Source organism: Danio rerio, chromosome 5 (genome assembly GCF_049306965.1).
Source record: "Danio rerio strain Tuebingen ecotype United States chromosome 5, GRCz12tu, whole genome shotgun sequence".
NCBI lineage: Eukaryota > Metazoa > Chordata > Actinopteri > Cypriniformes > Danionidae > Danio > Danio rerio.
Genome location: NC_133180.1, coordinates 35,890,693 through 35,911,734, shown reverse-complemented (window position 1 = coordinate 35,911,734; position 21,042 = coordinate 35,890,693). Strand labels below are relative to the sequence as shown.

Genomic DNA, 21,042 nt, shown 5'->3' with positions numbered 1-21,042 from the left:
TAAACGTGACAGTGTTTCTGCTGACCATTTGCATTCCCACATTATAAAGATTGTGTTGACTGCTGTGTTTTGTGTGGTTTGAAATAACCATTGTGTGCATTAGAATGTTTCATTTTGTGGGGTTTTTGGAGTTGAAACTACCCAAAAGCATTCTTGGCACACTTAAAAGTGCAGTATGTAGGACTCTGAGTATAATAAAGGGAGTGCACAGAACAAAATCAAGACAGACATTCTGATGTGAAATCCCCATTTTCACAGGAAAATAACTAATTCTAGCATGTTTTGTTCTGTGTGTACAATTAGTACGTTTCTTAAATATCTGCAAACATATAGTATTTTTATGCTTCTATAGAACAGTCAAAATATGTACATAGAGCACCTTTAACAGTTATATTACATTTTATAAAACAGGTATAAAATCACCCCTTTACAGTTAGAAACACTACTCATACAATCAGTGGCCCTTACCTGTACATTTAGTGGCACTGTCGCTGTCCATTTCCAGAGTGCTGAAATATAAACTTAGTCTTATGCTGAATGTTGAATCCAAAAATCATCTCATATGGATTAGCAATCAAGTCTATTTAATTACCTACATGCAGAATGAGACACTGACAATATGTTTGAAAAAAACCTTTAGGCTAAAGAACAACTATCAAAAATAAAAGTGCGTGAGCTGTCACTGGGGTGGTGCCTTTTCAAAAGGTACAAATTTGTACCTAAAAGGTTCATATTAATGCCTCAAGGGTACATATTAGTACCTAAAAAGTACAAAATTGTTCCTCTTTAATTTTTTCATTCATTCATTCATTTTCTTTCGGCTTAGTCTCTTTATTAATCCGGGGTCGCCACAGCGAAATGAACCGCCAACTTATCCAGCGTATGCAGGAAAATGCAAACTGCACACAGAAACACCAACTGACCCAGCAGAGGATCGAACCTGCAACCTTCTTGCCGTGAGGCAAGCCTACTGCGCCACTGCGTTGCCCAAATTTTTTAGATGCTAATATATAATTTTGAGGTACCATTATAAATCCTTTAAGTACAAACGTGTACCTTTTGATCAGGTACCACCCCAGTGACAGCTCACATACCTTTATTTCTGAGAGTGTGGTCTGCAAGTCATTGTCATCTTTGTAAGTAAATCCATATTTCCCTATTTTTTTTCCCTTTTTGTCTTTCAACCTTTTGATAATTGTTTCATTCATTTCATTTAGATGTGTATTTCTTTTTTGCTTGTGTGTTTTCTACCCATTTTAATATTTCATTTATAAATTAATTTAAAATGAGTAATAAAGTGTACAATAGAGTACAATCAAAATCTTTCAGGCCAGGGGGAGTTCAGGTGGTTCGAAAGACCCACCCCCCACTGACAAAGTCCAGAGTTTGGCCCCTAAATGAACTCATTTGTCCCACTTTTGACAGTTTTCCATCATAAATTGTCAAAATAATGGAGAGAAGAAGGCTTTAGGACTTTAGGAATTTAACATTTTATTTATTTTAATTTACAAATTTTGACTGAGGAAATGAGCTGGCCAGTTTGTTTGTTTTTTACCTACAGGCTACAGTTTTAATATGTTTTTAGCTGCTTGTAAATAAGTTTTAACATATTCCTAATTGTGTTTGTAAATAAAAAAAAAATGTATTTTAAAAATAAGTATTAAAAATGTTTCATGTAAGATTCTAATCTCATAACATTATTTATAAAACTTTTAGAAATTACAGTTTAAACGCACATTTCTAAATACACACTTTGTGGTAAATCAGCATGGTAAGCTCTTTGACAAAAATTGTAGAAAGTATTTTTGTTGCATCAAAATGGTTATGATCACCATCTGACAAGATAATGCAGCAAATATTAGTGCTTAAAATGCAACTAAAATGCAGTATTTGAACCTCCTAATTTAATAGAAATTTGAAAGAATAACTGCAAAAAGATCCACTTTGTGAGAATTAAGAACCTCCCTTTTCAATAGGCTAGCTACGGGACTGTCTTTAATTATAATCACACTGCACTTGAATAAAATTATAGTTGTTTGCTGATGATTGTCCACCTGGTGACCTTATAATTTTTACTTGATGCACGCTTCAGCTAATTTCTCCAGAGGACTATAGATTTACAATAATTTTCAGGTGCTACTTAGGTTACAATGCTTTTCTAAAATAGATCACAACATTATGATCAATCGCACAATGGGCTTTTGATGCATTTGGGAAACGCAGGCCTGATTAATCTTGCAATTATCACCAACTTATTTGTTTCCACATAAATAAGGTGAAGCACAGAAAAGAAAACTTGAGAAAATGACAGACGTAAGCTTAAACATGGTACACAGAGAATATGGTGAAATAAAGGGATGGAAGTGAATAGATTCAGAGCAGTGATGATGACTCAGCAGGTGGGAAACACACTGTAATTACCGACACTGCATGAGAGAGACACCTCAATATATGCACACGCTTGCACAAACACACTTCCTCCTCAGGAGAACCGAGCCACGCAATCCACAAATACATCAAATTAGCTAACAGTACAAGAAATATCAATGTATAGACATATCATAAGGTTTACAATGGGATGCATTCACTACAATGTGCATGTAGATTTTCCGACACAGCAAAGCATCGCAAAGTTTCCAAATGCACATACCACATACTTTTCTTGTCAATGTCAGGATGGATTATTCTAAATAGCAAGAGCATGTGTCTGCTGTTAGTAATTACCATAATACAGAGCCAAAACCAGCACTGTGATTTTGGTGTGGCTTGAGGTTTGTTTTTAAGGTTTTATGCACAAATATGTGACTGCTCACTTTAGTGATTCTGCAAAATATCTGGAGAATCAAAGCATATAATTTAACCAGATCATAAAACGGAGGAGATACAGCTACAGCTTTTATACTTTTGTCTGTGGTGTGACAGTCTGTGCACTGCTAAATTCAAATGGAAAGTATAATCTGTGTGCCATCTTGTGTTTTAGATGGCCTTGAAATTTTAGATAGCTTTATTTTTAAAGCAATTTTCAGCACTTGTCACTACACCTTTATAAACAACCCCAGTGGGGGGATTATGAGACTATGAACAATTACTGCTTGAGTGATGATGTCGATGTTACAGAAGGGGCTGCAGTAATAGCAAACGCTCTAGTACTGACAGTGACGGAGCTGACTGTTTCCTGCTATTTTGCAGCCTCTCCGCTTTTGGACAGCTTGATGAATTTATAATATGATTGATTTACCCAGACAGACATTTTTTTTTTGCTTTGGTTTATTATGAGCCATATGGGTGGAATATGAAAAATGAGATATTGAAGAATCATACACATATTATAGTGTCAGTACAGTCCCATTGTAGATGTGTATAGACAGAGCCGAGTAATTCAATAAAGGGAAAGCATGTTTAATAAAAGCTTTTTTGTGTTCCACCCATGAGGAGGTTGAAAGAGAAAGGATGACAGGTTGCTGGAAGAGGGCAGGGGTTAATTGGATATCTGTGTCAATAGTATGTGTACAGAGAAATGAGGAAGTGAAGGAGGGAGTATGTGCATGAGTACACACTGGGCAATTAAATAAGACAGATGTCACATAAAAAAAATTCAACCCCAGACCATTATAAAATAAAATGTTTACTTAAACCTTAATAGGTTGTAAGGTATGTGCATGACAAAAGGAGCTAAATGAATACTCATGAAAAGATGAAATTAAACACCAAACTCTGCAATTCCTGGTGTGTCTTTGTGGTTCCTTAAACAAAAGCATTTTGTGTGTTTACTGGAGTGTGGGTCTTGACATTTCTTGACCTTATTCTTCTTGTAGAAGCGGGCGCAGACATTTTAACCTTATTGTCTTGAGTCTTCCGGTTTCATTCACTTCCATTGATTTTTAGCCATGCAAAACAGCCCATTATGCTGCTTAATGTTACAAACTGGTATTTTCAAATTACATTATTTCTCTGTATAACATTTTAATTAGGTTTTTCAAGGTTTTACAATTAATCAAACCACAGTATGTCTGAAAATATTTTTCTTCTGGAGAAAGTCTTATTTGTTTTATTTTGGCTAGAATATTTTGGCTAGTTTATTTTTTTTTAATAAACATTTTAAGGTTCAAATTATTAGCCCCTTTAAGCTATATATTTTTTTCGATAGTCTACGGAACAAACCATCGTTATACAATAATGTTAATTATACTAACCTGCCTAGTTAACCTAGTTTAAATCTCACTTTAAGCTGAATAATATTGTCTTAAAAAATATCTAGTCTATTTACTATCATCATGGCAAAGATAAAATAAATCAGTTATTAGAAATGAGTTATTAAAACTGTTATGTTTAGAAGTGTGTTGAAGAAATCATCTCTCTGTTAAACAGAAATTGGGGAAAAAATAAACAGGGGGCCTAATAATTTAGGAGGTTTAATAATTCTATTAAATATGTGAAATTTGCTTCAAAATTATCAAATGATGTTAATATATTATCTTCTTATAAACCTTTCAATCATATTAATTCTAACTGGGCAGGCCTTAAGATAGGAGACCAGCAAGACAGCCCTGTCAGGTCTTATGTATAAATGTCTATTTTCATTCAGTGTAACACAAATCCAAACATTTTAAGATCTCCACATGCACTTTTATTTAAAAATTATATATTTCTATTATATAATTCTATAAATATAAAACCCTGCACATGGTAACGTGTCTTTTTATTTTCAGGGCAAAAGATTCTGCACCACAAAAGTAATGTGTTGGAGACAGTGGTGCTCATTAACCCTTCAGATGAAGCTGTTAGCACTGAGGTAAACACACTTTCTCCTCCTTGTTTTAAATACATCTGTGTCTGCCACTTCAATGTATTTTTAAATAGGTTTAGGTGTTTAGATGAATGCTTGTGGATAAGAATCTGCAGTGGTTATAGATTTGGCAACAATATCAATAGAAATGCTGTTGGATCAAAACAATTGTGTTTTTGACACTACAGATGTAAACTCTTATGCATTTTGCTAGATATTGAAATAGTATGTCAGTACTGGGTGTGTCACAGTTGCAGGCAAACTTCTTAATGCACAACACGGTCAAACACCATAAAGCCGTGCTTGCACACTATGACTGCAGTTTGACTCTGCATTAATAATATGGTAGAGCACTGCAGGTCTGACCCTGGCCGGCTGCCCAGAACAGTCAATGGCAACAAATTGGAAAATGCTGGCATGGAGAGTGAACAAAAAAAAGAGAGGAAAAAGCAAAAAAAGAAAAGCAGAAGTACATTTGTAAATGAATGATTTTTAAAGTTAAAGTCACAGATAACTGCAAAAAGTTTAGCTGAGCTCATAGAAACAGGCATACTTTTGTTGGCCAGGTTTTTAGGAGTATGATTTCATCTTTTTGGTAACATCAAATTGGTAACATTTTGGTAACATCATTCATTTTTTGTAGATATTGCACTTACATGTTATACCTAAAAATAATCTGCAAATGTTTCTTGTAGTACATAAATAGTATAAACTCTGTTTACACCTAGGTACGGCTAATGGTCTCAGACACAGCCCATCATAAGCTGCTTGTCCTGGCAGGACAGTGCTTTGAAAATACAGGCGAGCTGATTCTTCAATCAGGCTCCTTTTCTCTCTCCAGTTTCATTGACATTTTTACAGATCAAGAGGTAAGTGACTGTTTTTCTTGGTGAAAACATGCACTTTACACTGTAACCTGACAATGTGACCCTGGACAACAAAGCTGATTTTATGTTGCATGGCTATATTTTTGGCTATAATATTGGCAATTTTTGTGTAAACGTTGTTGTGGCAATTTTTGGCAGGTTATGTGTAATGTGTATTGCAATGCACTTTGTGTAGACAACAAAGCTATTTTCTTTGTATTTAGATTTTAAACATATTTCAAACAGTTGTATTTTGCCCAAATATTGTTAAATCCTATTAAACCATAAATTAATGGAAAGCTTATTTATTCACCTTTCAGTTGATGTATAAATCCCAATTTTAAAAATTACATTACTGGCTAGTTTTGTGGTCCAGGGTCAAATTAAGTAAGTAACATATTTCTAATTTGACTTACAGATTGGAGAGCTTCTTAGCACCGTACATCCAGCCAACAAAGCCAGTTTAACCCTTTTTTGTCCTGAGCATGGTGACTGGAAAAATTCAAACCTGGACAAACACAACTTACAGGATTTCATCTACATGAAGCTAAACTCCCCAACCATCCTTCCAGAAATGGAAGGTCTTTCTGAATTTACAGAATATCTGTCAGAATCTGTAGAAATCTCATCCCCATTTGACATGCTGGAGCCCCCAACCTCAGGGGGGTTTCTAAAATTATCAAAACCATGCTGCTATATATTCCCTGGTGGACGGGGTGACTCTGCATTGTTTGCAGTTAATGGTTTCAACATGCTAATTAATGGTGGATCTGATAGAAAGTCATGCTTTTGGAAGCTGGTACGACATTTGGACAGAGTAGATTCTGTTCTCCTTACACACATTGGAGATGATAACCTTCCAGGTATCAATAGTATGCTACAGCGCAAAATAGCTGAACTAGAAGAGGAGCAGTCACAGGGGTCTACAGCTAACAGTGACTGGACAAAGAATATGATCTCACCTGATATTGGTGTTATGTTTGCCAACATGCCTCAGAACCTGGAAAATCTTGAACCCAACTACAGAATTAGAAGAAATGCAGAGGAGGCAGCCTTCACACTGCAGTACTTAAACAAGTTGTCTCTAAAACCTGAACCTCTGCATAGGAGTATAGGTAATACAGTAGAACCAATTATACTATTCCAGAAAATGGGGGTCGGAAAGCTTGAAATGTATGTTCTTAACCCAGCTAAGAACAGTAAGGAGTTGCAGTTTTTTCTGAAAGAATGGTCTGGTAGTGATAAAGACAAAGCGACCATCTTGTTACCAAATGGAAAAGAATCAGAACTCCCCGTGTCATATTTGTCCTCTATCTCATCGCTGATTGTGTGGCATCCTGCTAACCCATCAGAAAAGATTGTCCGCGTCCTTTTTCCAGGCAATTCTACTCAGAATCATATTCTAGAAGGCCTAGAAAAACTTAAACACTTAGACTTCCTCAAATATCCTGTGATCACACAAAATGAGCTCAATTTAAACTTAGCCCCGACACTGAAACAAGCAAAGATGAAACATAAGACAGACAGTAAAGAGAGTCTCAAGTCCACATCAAAACCATCCCCTACCAAAAATCTCCACAAAGAATCCAGGGAAGAAACCACTGAAAAACTAAAAACTGTAAGTAAAACTGAACCAGCAGAAAAACAGGAGCCAACACAAAAAATAGAGAAAAAGGAAAAAACACTTGTGAAAAAAGTGAAAGCAGGGGAAAAGGACATTAAAAGCAAGGTTGAGCAAACACACAAAACTGACACTCCAGAGAAAAAGAAAGTTGAAATTAAACCAAAAACTATAAAGAAGGAATCCAAAAAATCTGTGGAAAAGACTGAGACTGTTAAAACTGAAAAAAACGTACCCAAGAAAGAAGACAAGGTTAAAAAAGAAGACAAGGTAAAGAAAGAAGAAGTGAAAAAAGAAATTAAAAGACGAGACGTCAGGAAAGACTCCCTATTAAAGGAGAGCAGAAAGGATGAAAAGAAAGAATCCCTAAAAGATTCAAAAGAGCCAATGAAAGATTTAAGGAAAACTGGTAGCTTGAAAAAGAATGCCCCTAGCACACCTGATGTGAAAAAACCTGCACCTAAACCAAAGGTTGCAGCACGTGGGAAGAGCCCTGGTAGCCCTGCCAGATCTAAAGACAAGGCCAAGTCCAAGCCCACCAAAAAAGATGCAGGAGAATCAGTGGCAGCACCTTCCGTCTCAGGAGCCACGGTTGAAGAGCCCACCGTGGAAGACAGTGCAACAGATGTACTTGAGGCAGAGAGATCACTTATGTCTTCTCCAGAGGACCTCACTAAAGATTTTGAGGCTTTGAAAGCAGAAGAGATGGCTGAAGATGATGAGGTCCTTTCTCAGACCAAAATAGACGATTCTAATCAAGAAGAAGTGATTAGACATGAAGAAATAACTCATTGCAAAGAGTCTCCAGAAGCAGCAGAGTCCCTGGATGAAGGAATAGCAACCACTGAAGCTGAGGAGGAATGTGGAGGTACTCCAGGGGAACTAGAACCCAATCAGAAAAGCAACGGTACCAGTGAAAAGTTTGAAGATGAAGGGACAGGGTTGGAAGAGTCCTCTGAGTTAGGGGACTATGAAGAAAAGGGAGAGACAGAGGAAGTGGATGAGCAGGACAGAGCAATATCTACATTAAAAGATGAACAGGCAGAGCTTGAAACCAAGGAAGGGGCAAATTATGGTACCGATGAACCAGAATATCTTGACAAAGAAACAAAGTTGCAATGTTTTGATGTAACCACACCACCAAAGCTCACTGCACCTTTGTCTCCTGCTGATTCAGTTCATGATGAAACCCTACCTGCAGGTTCAGAAAGTGAGGCTGCCTCTGATGATGAAAACCGAGATGAGCCTCCAGAAGAATACACAACATCTGGACACACTCAGTCTACGATTGAGATCTCAAGTGTCCCAACGCCTATGGATGAAATGTCAACTCCAAGAGATGTAATGAGTGATGAGACAACTAATGATGAAAGCGATTCTCCTTCCCAAGATTTTGTCAGGTACGGTATAACTACAGAACATGAACGAAAGAAACTTTCACCTCTTCAAGATGTTCCTGAATTAGACCACTCCAAGAGTGATGCCACTGAGGGCCATGATTATCATGTGTCAGCTTCCACCATTTCACCACCATCTTCATTGGAGGAAGATAAATCTGTCAAGGATTTTTCAGTTAAAGACACATTCTCTTTTGATTCAAGCAGGCTCACTACTACTACAAATTTGCCTTTTGTCAGGTCACCTTCTGTTGACCAAAATGTAAACATTGACCTTGTGCATGCAGGTGTATCTTCACCTATTGAACTGGGAACCACACTAGCAGGTATATCAAAAGGTCTGGAATCATACAGTCCAGATGAGAAGACCTTAGAGGGCCCTTTATCTCCTCAATCCTCAGGACACACACCTTTCTACCAGTCGCCGGTTGAGGAGAAAGCTGGCACTCTACCATCTGAGAAAACATCTGAGGCCCAGGGTCCTGTTATTGTTGACATCACAAGTGACAAGGAATACTCTCCCAGAGAGGCTAGTCCTATTGATGAAGCAGTGCCTGTTTCACAACCAGGAAAGAAACAATCACCAATTTATGAAGCACACTTATCGACCAATTTTGAATTTGACAGCAAATTGCCAAGTCAAACTGACAATAGTGATAAAAAAATAGCAACTGATGACAATTCATCAGTAATATCTGCCACATCATTGCCACCATCCAAAATAGAAAGTCTGTCTGAAACAAAGCATTTCACAACATTTAAAGAGGACAGTAAAATGTCCATATCTGAAGGGACAACATCTGATAAGTCTGGCACTCCAGTTGATGAAGTTGTTGCAGACGACACATTTTCTCACATTGCCTCTGCATCAACAGCCTCACTTGCAACAAGTTCTTTACCGGAACCGACAACAGATGATGTCTCTCCATCACTTCATGCTGAAGTGGGCTCCCCTCATTCCACAGAAGTGGATGATTCTTTTTCTGTCTCAGTTGTTCAGACTCCAACCACGATGCAGGAAGCAGAAGTCTCTCCATCTAAGGAGGACAGTCCCCGTCCTATGTCAATCTCTCCCGATGTTTCACCAAAGACAGCTAAACTAAGAATGCCAGAACAAGAAACAAAATCCCCTGAGAAGTTGTCAGCTGGGTGTGAACAAGAATCCCCAGAACACTCATTTGCATTGGATTTCAGCAAACAATCACCTGATCATCCATCAGTAGGAGGAATGCAGTCTACAGCCACTGAGAATGGTCCCACAGAAGTTGATGATAGTCCCTTGGATGAAGTTGGTTCCATGGGAGAACAACACAGACCTGGGGAAGCTGGGGATAAGGCAATGTTTTTTAAAGATTCTGATAGTACCCAGGCTGCTTCTGCCTCCCCATCAGATGCATCTCAGTCTACCCCATCAGTTACAACACCCTGCCAAATTGCAGAGCCAAGAGAAGTTTCTCCAGATCTAGATAATTTATCAGAGTCAGTCACTCCAAAACAGTCACCTAGCAAACAGTCTCCTTTGTCTCTTGACTCATCCCTTGTTTTAGGCAGACCAAGTATCTCTCATGAAGAAGTAAACAAAGGTAAACTTAGTCCCAATTCATTTTATGAAGAGAGTGCTATGGATAAATCAGAGGACACACAAAATCTAGAGAGGACTCCTCCAAAGGCTAGTTCACCCTTATCTCCTACTGAATCATTGTGTTTTTCTCAAAAGACAGAAGAGCTTAAACTTGGCTCAGAAACTACTACCTTCACAGGTTCAAAATCCCCCACCAGCCCCAAAATGTCACCTCCAGCCCAACTTTCCCCTTCTTCCACTCAGACAGACACTCTAGATAAATTTTCCACCAGCTCTTCATCATATTCATACAGTTGTCAAAATGTAGAATCTACTCAAATCTGTGATGGTGGGTCCATTGGACCAGAAACCTCAAAAGCATGCCATTCTCAGTCACGAGCAGAAGTGGACTTGTGTTTGGTGACCTCCTGTGAATACAGACATCCAAAAACAGAGCTTTCTCCATCCTTTATAAACCCCAGTCCTCTTGAGTACTTCATGACTGAGGAACCTAATTTGGGGGAGGAAAAGCCTCTTGCTAAGTCAGGAGAAGGACCACCGCCACCTGAAGAGAAACAGCAGACCAAACAGTGTGAGGAAACTCCACCCACCTCTGTAAGTGAATCAGCGCCCTCTCAAACAGACTCTGATGTTCCTCCTGGCACAGAAGAGTGCCCATCAATAACTGCAGATGCAAATATTGACTCTGAAGATGACTCAGAAACACTTCCAACAGATAGGACGATCACTTATCGTCATGCAGACCCACCTCCAGTCACACCCAGAGACCCTGCTCCTACTCCTCCACATCCTGATGCCTGCATGGTAGATCCTGAAGTCCTGAAGGCTGAGGAGGCATCCGGGAAACCGAAAAAGAACATCAGCAGCAAGACTAAGCCATCTGCAACAAAGAGCTTGTCAAAAACAAGTGCCATCAAAGAGTCGAAAGTGTCCTCTCCAAAAAAGTCTACAGAAGATAAAGATGCCAAAAATGCAACTAATACCTCTGCATCAAGGGGAGTGAAAAACAGCACTTCAGGTAACACTAGTTTCACACTCAAAACACATGTGTACTGTAAAACCTGACAAAACATATAGTTAAATGTCTATAATCTTTAACTTTTTACAGACTTCTTTATCTTTGTTTTTATTTCTATTAAGGAAGCACCAAGTCCAGCGGTGGAACATCTGTACCCAACTGTCCTACAATGTATATGGACCTAGTTTACATACCAAACCACTGCAATGCAAAGAATGTGGATGCAGAGTTCTTTAAACGGATCCGATCCTCCTACTATGTAGTCAGTGGTAATGATCCAACAGCACAGGAACCTAGTAAAGCAGTTCTGGATGCTCTGTTGGAAGGAAAGAGCCAATGGGGAAATAATATGCAGGTACCATTATTTAATTAAAAAAATAAATAAATAAATGATTTGATAGTGGGCGTCATGGTGGCACTGTGGGTAGCACAATCGCCTCACAGAAAGAAGGTTGTTGGTTCGAGCCCTGGCTGGATCTGTTGGCATTTCTGTGTGGAGTTTGCATGTCCTCCTCATGTTGGCATGGGTTTCCTCCGGGTGCTCCGGTCCAAAGACATAGTATAGGTATATTGTATCTTAGGTAATTTGTCCATAGTGTATGTGTGGGACCGAGAGTGTATGGATGTTTTCCAGTGATGAGTTGCAGCTGGAAGGGCATCTGCTGTGTAAAACATGCTGGATAAGTTTGCGATTCATTCTACTGTGGCGACTCCTGATGTATAAAGAAACTAAGCCGAAAAGAAAATGAATGAATGGATGATTTGATAGCTTAGATTTCCCCTAAATGAATGTTCCATTCCATAAAATGACTGGATTTGATTTTGACTTGAGTATTCTTACACCTCCAGGTCACACTGATTCCAACCCATGATACAGAAGTTATGAGGGAGTGGTACCAAGAGACCCATGAGAAGCAGCAAGACCTAAACATCATGGTTTTGGCAAGCAGCAGCACTGTAGTCATGCAAGATGAGTCTTTCCCTGCATGTAAGATTGAGCTGTGATTGTCATGAGGTATGATGTTGGAGAGCACACAATTGGAAATCTTGATACACGTTCACAAAAGCAAATGTTTTGTATCACTTTCAATAGAGGAACTGGTAAAATGCTTCTCAGTAGATTTGTTTAGTACTTTTTGAGGTCTCAGGTTGTGAAAATGTTTGGTTAGACATTTTATGCCGAGTTCACACTGCATGACGTTTCCGGATCAACATTATTTTCATATGGCACGACTCTCTGAGGGTAGCATTCAGTTGCTGTGGTGTTCACACTGCTTGATGGATCAGTGACCGGAGGATACACACTGCATGACTACACTAGAAACAATTGTCCGCAACTCTGTCTGACCTGCAAAGGCACACAAGTAGTGCTAAAAAAAATTCAAGATTATGCTTGAGACTAGAGAATGGTAAACTGTAATAAGTATTTTAAGATAATTTGCCATTCACCTGGTTTGAAAAAGAGAAAAACAAGATTAAGAAAATTGTTTGGGAGATGCAGGGAACAAGGGTTGTGAGTTGGAGGGCAATAAATAAGGTGCTGGTCAAGCAAATTTTTTCGTTCTGTTCAATCCTAGCAGGCACACAATGTTATAAGAAATTATTACTAGGTTAAATTTAGGTCGTGACGTCAGGTGACCAAAATTAAATGTCTAGCCAGCGTCTAAGGACAACAGTATTTTGGCATCCAATAATGACGTCAAATGATGTTAATATTTGGTTGATTTTAGGTTGTGTTGGAAAGTGACCAAAATCCAACGTCGACCCAACATCTCATACGAACGTCATATTGACATCAAATACTGACATTTATTTGTCAGGTATAGCAACCAAAATCTATTGTCTGATAGATGTGTCATAGTGGTAACGTCCACATAACGTCAAGCTGTAACATCATTAGACATTGATATTTGGTTGATTTTATGTTGGACATCAGACATTGATGTCGGCTGACGTTGGGTTCTGATGTCAACCCAATTTTCATTTGCAAACAAAATGCAACATCCCCACAATGTTGAGGTACAATGTGAATCTGATGTTATGTTGACATCCTGTGCCCGCTGGGATGTTATTGTAAAGCTTAATTATTCTTGGATAATGATCTATAAATTCTCCCCAAACTCCCCGCTGCCCTGTATCTTGCTCTGTCATTGGCTGTAGGTCATCGCTGATATGTTTTTCAGTCAAAACTCATTTCACACAGCACGTCTTTGATAATTCACACTGTGTCACACATAAACAGGCACCAATTTGCCTCTGACTTTATCCATTTGTCAGCGATTTCACAAAGCCTGTCGGCAAGTGTAAACTGGGGCTAAAATTATTCAGTGTGAACTCGGCATTAGACAACACAGAGCAGTTTTGGGTGTGTATCAGACCTCATCAAACACATACACACACACAAAAGCTACTTTTGAGCAAACTGTAACAAAATACACATATTAGTCAGTGGATGAACTGTACTGAGCAGCTCCAGTTAAACAAATTCACTAATTTTAAAGCAGATGATAAATGGATCCATGGATCTCTAAAACCAGAACTCAAATAAAAATGTTTACACCAAAGGTTGAGGGATTGTTTCAATGCCTTAGAAAGTAAAACTGAATGTACAAAAAATATGATGCACTTAATATGATGACAATGAAAGGGTATGTATGATTCGCTATTACGCATATACAGTATCATAAGATGCAAAAGATATTCCATCTGCACTGACTTGTTTAGAATATGAATGTGAAGCTTGCTACCATTGCAATTAAATGATAGAATAAAGGTCTACCAATTTAAAAGTAAAAAAATGAAATGTTTGAGAAAACATTGAACACCATAAATCATATATAACAACCTTAATGTTGTGTTAAAAAGAAACATCCTGTTCCTCTTCGTCTCCGGCTAGCAAAGAATTAATTTCATTAATTTTATTGCCATGAGGGTAGGAGATATTTCTGACTAGCCATCATTAGTTTCAAATTTCTTGAATTTCACCAGCCTTTATGAATTTGTTAATATAACTTATCAAATTTTCTACTTACTAATAGTAAGTAGATAGTTAATAGTTAATAGTTAATAGTTACTAATCAAATTGTACTGCATATTGTTTGCATATATTTGCTAATGTTTTTATCCTATTAACTGAGCAATACAGTTACTATATTTATTTGCCTTATTTAATGCTTAATTTATAACTTGGAAAATTGCTTTTTGGCCATTCATATGAATTTAATGATGAAAGGAAATCTCTATCATGTGAAACTTGTGTGTCAACATTCAGCTATTTGGTTTTTCTTGGACAGCTATTGTTTTTTCCTCATACACTAAATGCACATAGGCATTTCACTCAGTTTTGAGAGCTCTTCTAAAGTATATGCACTGTTCATTCAAATCTTGTCCATGTACATTTTTTTATTATGTTAGCATGTCAATGTTGCCAGCAAAAGCCATCAAGATTGTGGTTCATTGAAAGTTAAGTAAGCGAAAGCTTTCCTTTCATTAGGAATTGTTTTTTTTTATAAAATTGCACTGTACTGTAATAATTAATTGCTTAGCGACAGAGTGAGTGGTCGGATGATATGTGCATGAGTAATGTATTATCCTTGACATTTCTCTGTGCTTTCTTGTTCTAAGAGGGGAAACTCATTGTTTACTGCAAGGACATGACTGAAATCATCACGAGTTTGGATCTAGTTTACAGTATCTAAATGTTGAAAATCATGGGCTTATGGGAATTTCACTTTAACAAAGCCTATTGATTAGGAGTTTGATCATCAATTAAAGATCATTTCTGTCTATTAAGCTGAACGGATTATACCAATACTAACTGACAGAACCACTACAAGGATTTTACAGTTCATAACAGTATTATGCCTTAGGTTAAACTATTACAGCTGCTCAACTAACAGCTATACTAGGGATTTTGGTGTCATTGTGGCGCAACCCTGTTCTGCAGTTCATGATAACAGTAACTGGAAATGACATTAATATCTCAGAACTGGACTCTACTTAAATGCATACTAATGTCAGCAGCAGTCAACAGACTCTTCTAGCCACATGCTTCAGCAAAGTGCATTGTTGTTTATCCGCAAGACATTTAAACGACTAAACACAACACACAGATCTAGTCTATCACTCCCCTCTTTTCCTCTGATCCACTGTAACACTTCAAGGTAAATTTTCTCAAACCCTCACAAACAATCCCTCTGGTTCTCCTCGCTCACCTTCGGGTGCTAGTAAGAATATGTCTGCAGTTGTCTATGAAATATATAAAGTATATATCTTGTGAACTTGCATCTTTCCTTTTTTTTCATTCCTAATCTCATATCTAGAGAATAGTCTCAAGTGAAAGTATTACCTTGTGCTTTTTCTGATGTTTGTGTGCGATATCTCTTCACAACTACGGCGTGTTTGATGTAAAGGGAACTACAATTAAAAAGAAGGCAAATGAGTCCACAATAAATAACGTTGTGGAACATTTTGCGTATGTGTGTTTGTTTTTTGTAGAACATGCTAGCTCTCCTGCTTCAAATGTGGTTATGTGCATGGGGAATTGTGCTTGGAGTTGCTCAGAGGGATTTCTGAGAGTTTAATTGGCTACAAAACAGTCCTGAGCCCCAGGGATCATGTATCTGTTTTGGGTTGAAGATCATTTTGGGGCAAATTTACCCTAAATGAACTGGATTTAGGTGAGTTATTTGTGCATTCAAAGTCTAAACCTCAAAACGAGAGTAAAAGCTGTGTATTACTTTAAATGTCAATAGCAAATATACTCTTTATAGTAAACCAACACAGGTTTGCTTTAACATCTGTGTTATTGAGGGAGAGCAGGCTGGTCACCGCTCTGCCACTGCCCCTGTGCCAAAGAGGACATTAACTAATGATGACCTGGGCACTGCGGGCACTTTTCAAACCCAGACAGAATCGTAGCGTTAAATCAGAATGGAAATGTCTAGCGGCAAAAGTACCACAGTAATAACATTGGCTGAAGTTCAATGGGAGACGTCTGGGTCATCGCATATTACTTTTATGTATCTGAGCATGATGTCAGCAGATCGATTGAGGCCAGCTGGTTCATGTGGCCTAAAGTGATCAGCTCTTTTTCAGTGCTAGCGCTAACAGTTACACATAATATGGATTATGTAATCAGATTGGGAACAAAATGAAGTACTTGTAATGTGATTCTATTATGGTTTAAAGACTCTTAATTAGATTCATCAGTCCCTTTTTTATTACATTTTTACACACAGTTGAAGTCAGAATTATTTGCCCCCCTGAATTATTAGCCCACCTGTTTATTTTTTCTCCAATTGTTGTTTAACAGAGAGAAGACATTTATAAACACGATAGTTTTAATAACTAATTTTTAATAACTGATTTATTTTATCTTTGCCAGGATGACAGTAAATAATATTTGACTAGATATTTTATCAAGATAGTATTCAGCTTAAAGTGACATTTAAAGACTTTGAAGTAGAATAATTAGGCAGGTTAGGATAATTAGGCAAGTCAGTGTATAGTGATGGTTTGTTCTGCAAACAGTCAAACAAAAAATATAGCTTAAAGGTGCTAATAATTTTACCTTAATTTTTTTAAATAGTCAAAATAAACCAAAAAAGGCTTTCTCCAGAAGAAAAATATTATATGAATTACTGTGAAAAATTTCTTGCTCTAGTAAACATTATTTGGAAAATATTTGAAAAAAGAGGAAAAAAAAATCACAGGAGAGCTAATAATTTTGACTTCCACTTAATTATTCCCACAATGGCGGTAAAAAAGATTAGAAAAACCTTGTTTAATTCCTTAAATAACATTTTGGTGGAAAGTTTTTCTCTTCTTAAAAAAAACAAACAACGGACTATTTCTGCTTTTGGGGGTCTGCACAAAATATTTCACTCCTGGAAAACTTTTTAATGTGTATCTAATGCTGGAATTCCTAAGATTTTTATTTATTTATTTTAGTTCTCTTAGACCTTAAATGTGTACTTTAAGTATGTACTTAGGTTTAAAATGTTAGGTCAGTAATCAAAAGCTATTAAAAAAGTAGAACATCTTAAATAATGAGAAATAAATAATGAATAATGAAATAGATTAGGGTACTAATTACAATTTTAATCATGGAATTTGTCAGCAGTATAGCAAAATACAGCTAGTAAGTAATCTATTCAGCACTGCTCTGTTTTGTTTTGATGCAAAATAATTGTAATATACGCATATGTAAAAAAAAAAAAATATATATATATATATATATATATATATATATATATATATATATATATATATATATATATATATATATATATATATATATATATATATATATATATATATATATATATATATGAGTTTGAAGAAAAGCACTCCAAAAGCATTCATGTAATCCAAATGCAGTCTTCCAAATGCACAACCACAGAAACACTTCAGTGACTTAATACAGCTAGCATTTGCTAATCTTCTCAGCCTAAAAACTATTATTCACAACATTACTTCCCAAAATAATTCATCCAATTTGTATAAAATACAAAAAACTGCAACATAAGTGGATAACTACATATTTGATTTTGATTTTGAAAGTGTCAATGTAAATTAGAATATTTTTACAAATTATTGAATGATTTTTGTAGGAAAAAGATTTATATAATCATACTTAGTATTCAATCATTCACTGTTTAAATTACTTAAAAGTTTATCAAAATATTCAGTAGCTTATACATGTTGAGAAATGTAAACAAGAGAAAGATAATATAAAAATATATAACGAAGCACAGCTGCTAAACACCAAATTAGACACAGTGTGTTATGCTGAAGAAAGCACTATATTTAAACCTGTAATTTGCCCGCACACACTGTACAAAACATACTGAGTCACCAGAAATGAACAAGAAATACACGTTAAAGCACTTTGTTTCAATTTTGTCTCAAACAGATACTGTACATAGATACTGCACACCTCCATGTTGAATCTCATCAATAATCCAGCACACTTGAGAGTCTGCCTTCAATTGGGCAAAGGCGGTCTCAGCTGAATAGGGTGAGGTGCTGTTGCTACGGAAACACTCAGCAGAGTCCCATCAGGACCAACATGAGGAGACTAATAACAGTTTTTAACACATTGTTCTGTATGTCCCACACAATTTATATATAAATGAGTACATAGTACATGTTTCTATACATTTTTATGAGTAGTTATTAAAAGTACTAACCGCTAAATTAAAACAATTTTTAAAATTAAAATCTTTTTAAGTATTTTAAAAGTCACCTTTGAGGATGTTCTTTAAAAAACCCAAAGAAAGGTTCGTTTTTTTTTTTCTGGGAAAAAAACTAGCCAACAGCATCATCTAAATAGTATATATGCAGATCTTCTCCTCCATCTTGAAATAAATAGATCTCCTGCTGGCTTTGCTCGGTCAGCAGTTCTTGTCATTGATTAGACAGTTATATGAACTCCAGGCAGTCGAATAACAATTTCTCTTTGACACCCAATCAGGGCAAAAGACACCACATGCTTAACATTTATGTCATCCTGTCAGTTGTTATGTACATAACATGCATACACATATTTATTGTATCTGTTTTTGTTTTCTGAAAATCCAAAAAGCAGCCATCACAATGAATAGGCATGCATGACCACAATGTCCAGCTTAACAGAGCTGATGCCCTTGGGTTCAGCCACAAATTCAATACCTGACAGTCCCGTACAGTCATCAATCACAAAGTCAACTCCATTGGTCTGCAATCCTTTACATGATCATCTTGCTCATCTAGTACATAGTACAGACATGAAAATCCACGGGGTTATACCTAGGATTGTGTGGATTACTCTTTAATCTCCATTGTGTTCTTACATGTGGCTTTTAAATTAAGATACACTTGTTTATTTCAATTCAAATCTGCTTGGCTGGTCAAGCTGGTTTTAGTTTGTCATTACACTTGGTCTCCCAGCATGACCAGCTAAAACCAGCCTGGAAAGGGCCAAAACCCCTCTGAAACGAGCCTGGTATACCAAAACCAGTAAACAGTTGGGTGGACATTGTCACATACGTGAAGTGTTATTAAACTCTTTCTCAACACCGAGAACCATTAATATGACCTTCCAAAGAAGAGAAAAGAAGCTGGGCAATTATCAGGCAAATTGATTATCTCTTGCTGTTACAGCAGACCAGCAAGAGGATAAGAAGCACACGTTTAGCCTATTGGTTCGATACTGATGTTTATTATAATAATAATTATTATTATTATTATTAGTAGTAGTAGTAGTAGTATTACAATTATTACAACATCAGTACAGACAGAAAACTCTTGTGTTTTGAACAACTTTTATGCAGTGCTCATTTTGAAGTATCTTGAATTAAGATCAATCAGTGATAGTCAAGCAGGTGAAGGCTAATTTTCATTTAGACTTGCAAATTTTAATAATCATTCAAAACTATGTTGAAGGGCTTTAAAACAAGTCTACAATGGGGATTATAGCCAGCTTTAGGGCTGTACAATGAAATAGTTGACGTTTCATTCTGCTATCAATAGCGCCATCTGCTGCTTCAAATGCGACAGTTGTAAGAGCGATTAGCAGGAGTAATCGAAGCGTTTTAAACCACGTTAAAATAAGCGTATCGACAGTCAGGAAAGAAAAAACAATTCTGAATCAACACTTTAATACTTACTTTAGAAGAAATAATGTCAAATCTGCATCGTTTACATAACCGTTAACAGGAGAGCGCCATGTTGGAATGTTCCATTTCTTTAACTAAAAAGGTGGTATCAGATTTAGGGATCGGGGTTTTCCTAATTATATATATATATATATATATATATATATATATATATATATATATATATATATATATATATATATATATATATATATATATATATATATATATATAATTTATTAATGCGCTTTAAAAATGTGAATAGATTTTAGTAAACAAATCAACATAAATAGTTTTATCTGCTACAATATTGATTCGTACTTGCATGTCTGATAGAAAGTGCACAGTCGGTGTGAGTGTTTGAGTTCAGGTAATTAATGTAATGAGATGTTTGAGGGGAAAAGATTGGGGTGCAAGCTCACTATCTCAGTATAGTACATATTCAGCTCTAAAAACGTCAGTGTGAGATTAGGGTAGTGTATAGTGTATGGTTCAGCAGCCAAGTCAAACTTGAATAAATTAGAAGTAATTTAGGCTCAGGCACTGAGAATATGTAGTGGAGCTTTGAAGACAACACCCGTGTCAGCTATTCAAGTGGAAATGGGAGAATTGATACTGGAATTAAGAAGGAAGCAGTTGATGGCTTATTATTGGGTAGGTTTTCAAGGGCATACAAATTCACATATTACTAAGGCAGTATTACAGGTGAGTTAGAAAAATGGACAAAGTCAAAAGGAGAATTTGGGTCGGTGTGGAAAGATGGTGGCAAAATAATTAGGAGTGTTTAATTTGAGAATAAGTTCTACTGTCATCTATCCAGAAATTGCTCCATGGATAGTGTGGCCTGGGGTTGACTGGTTTGTGCTATAGGAAAAGAATGAGGCTGGATAGCATAAATCTGGAAAGAATATTTAACCAAAGGGTCGAAGAAAAATACAAAGAGTACACACAGATCATTACTGATGGAGCAAACCCAGAAACTGGAGTGTTTGGATTGGGGTAGTTATACCAGGGAAAAAATATTGAAATAAATAGGACATCTGATTATGTGGGAGTGCTCACAGTGGAGGTGCTAGCTATGTTATAGCATTAAGATGGGTAGAATTGACAGGGCAGGACAAAATCTTGCTATG

The 21,042-nt window shown here is 36.7% G+C and overlaps 1 protein-coding gene across 1 annotated transcript in view; it reads left to right on the top strand.

Annotated features, from left to right (window-relative positions):
- Positions 1-15,738, top strand: part of map1b (microtubule-associated protein 1B) — a 30,945-nt gene extending 15,207 nt beyond the window's left edge. The window contains exons 3-7 of the mRNA NM_001128201.2: positions 4,710-4,792; positions 5,515-5,655; positions 6,071-11,270; positions 11,393-11,625; positions 12,120-15,738. Coding sequence (NP_001121673.1) covers positions 4,710-4,792; positions 5,515-5,655; positions 6,071-11,270; positions 11,393-11,625; positions 12,120-12,275 — 5,813 coding nt within the window. The 3' untranslated portion in view covers positions 12,276-15,738. The remainder of the gene's footprint in view (positions 1-4,709; positions 4,793-5,514; positions 5,656-6,070; positions 11,271-11,392; positions 11,626-12,119) is intronic.
- Positions 15,739-21,042: the final 5,304 nt, after the last annotated feature.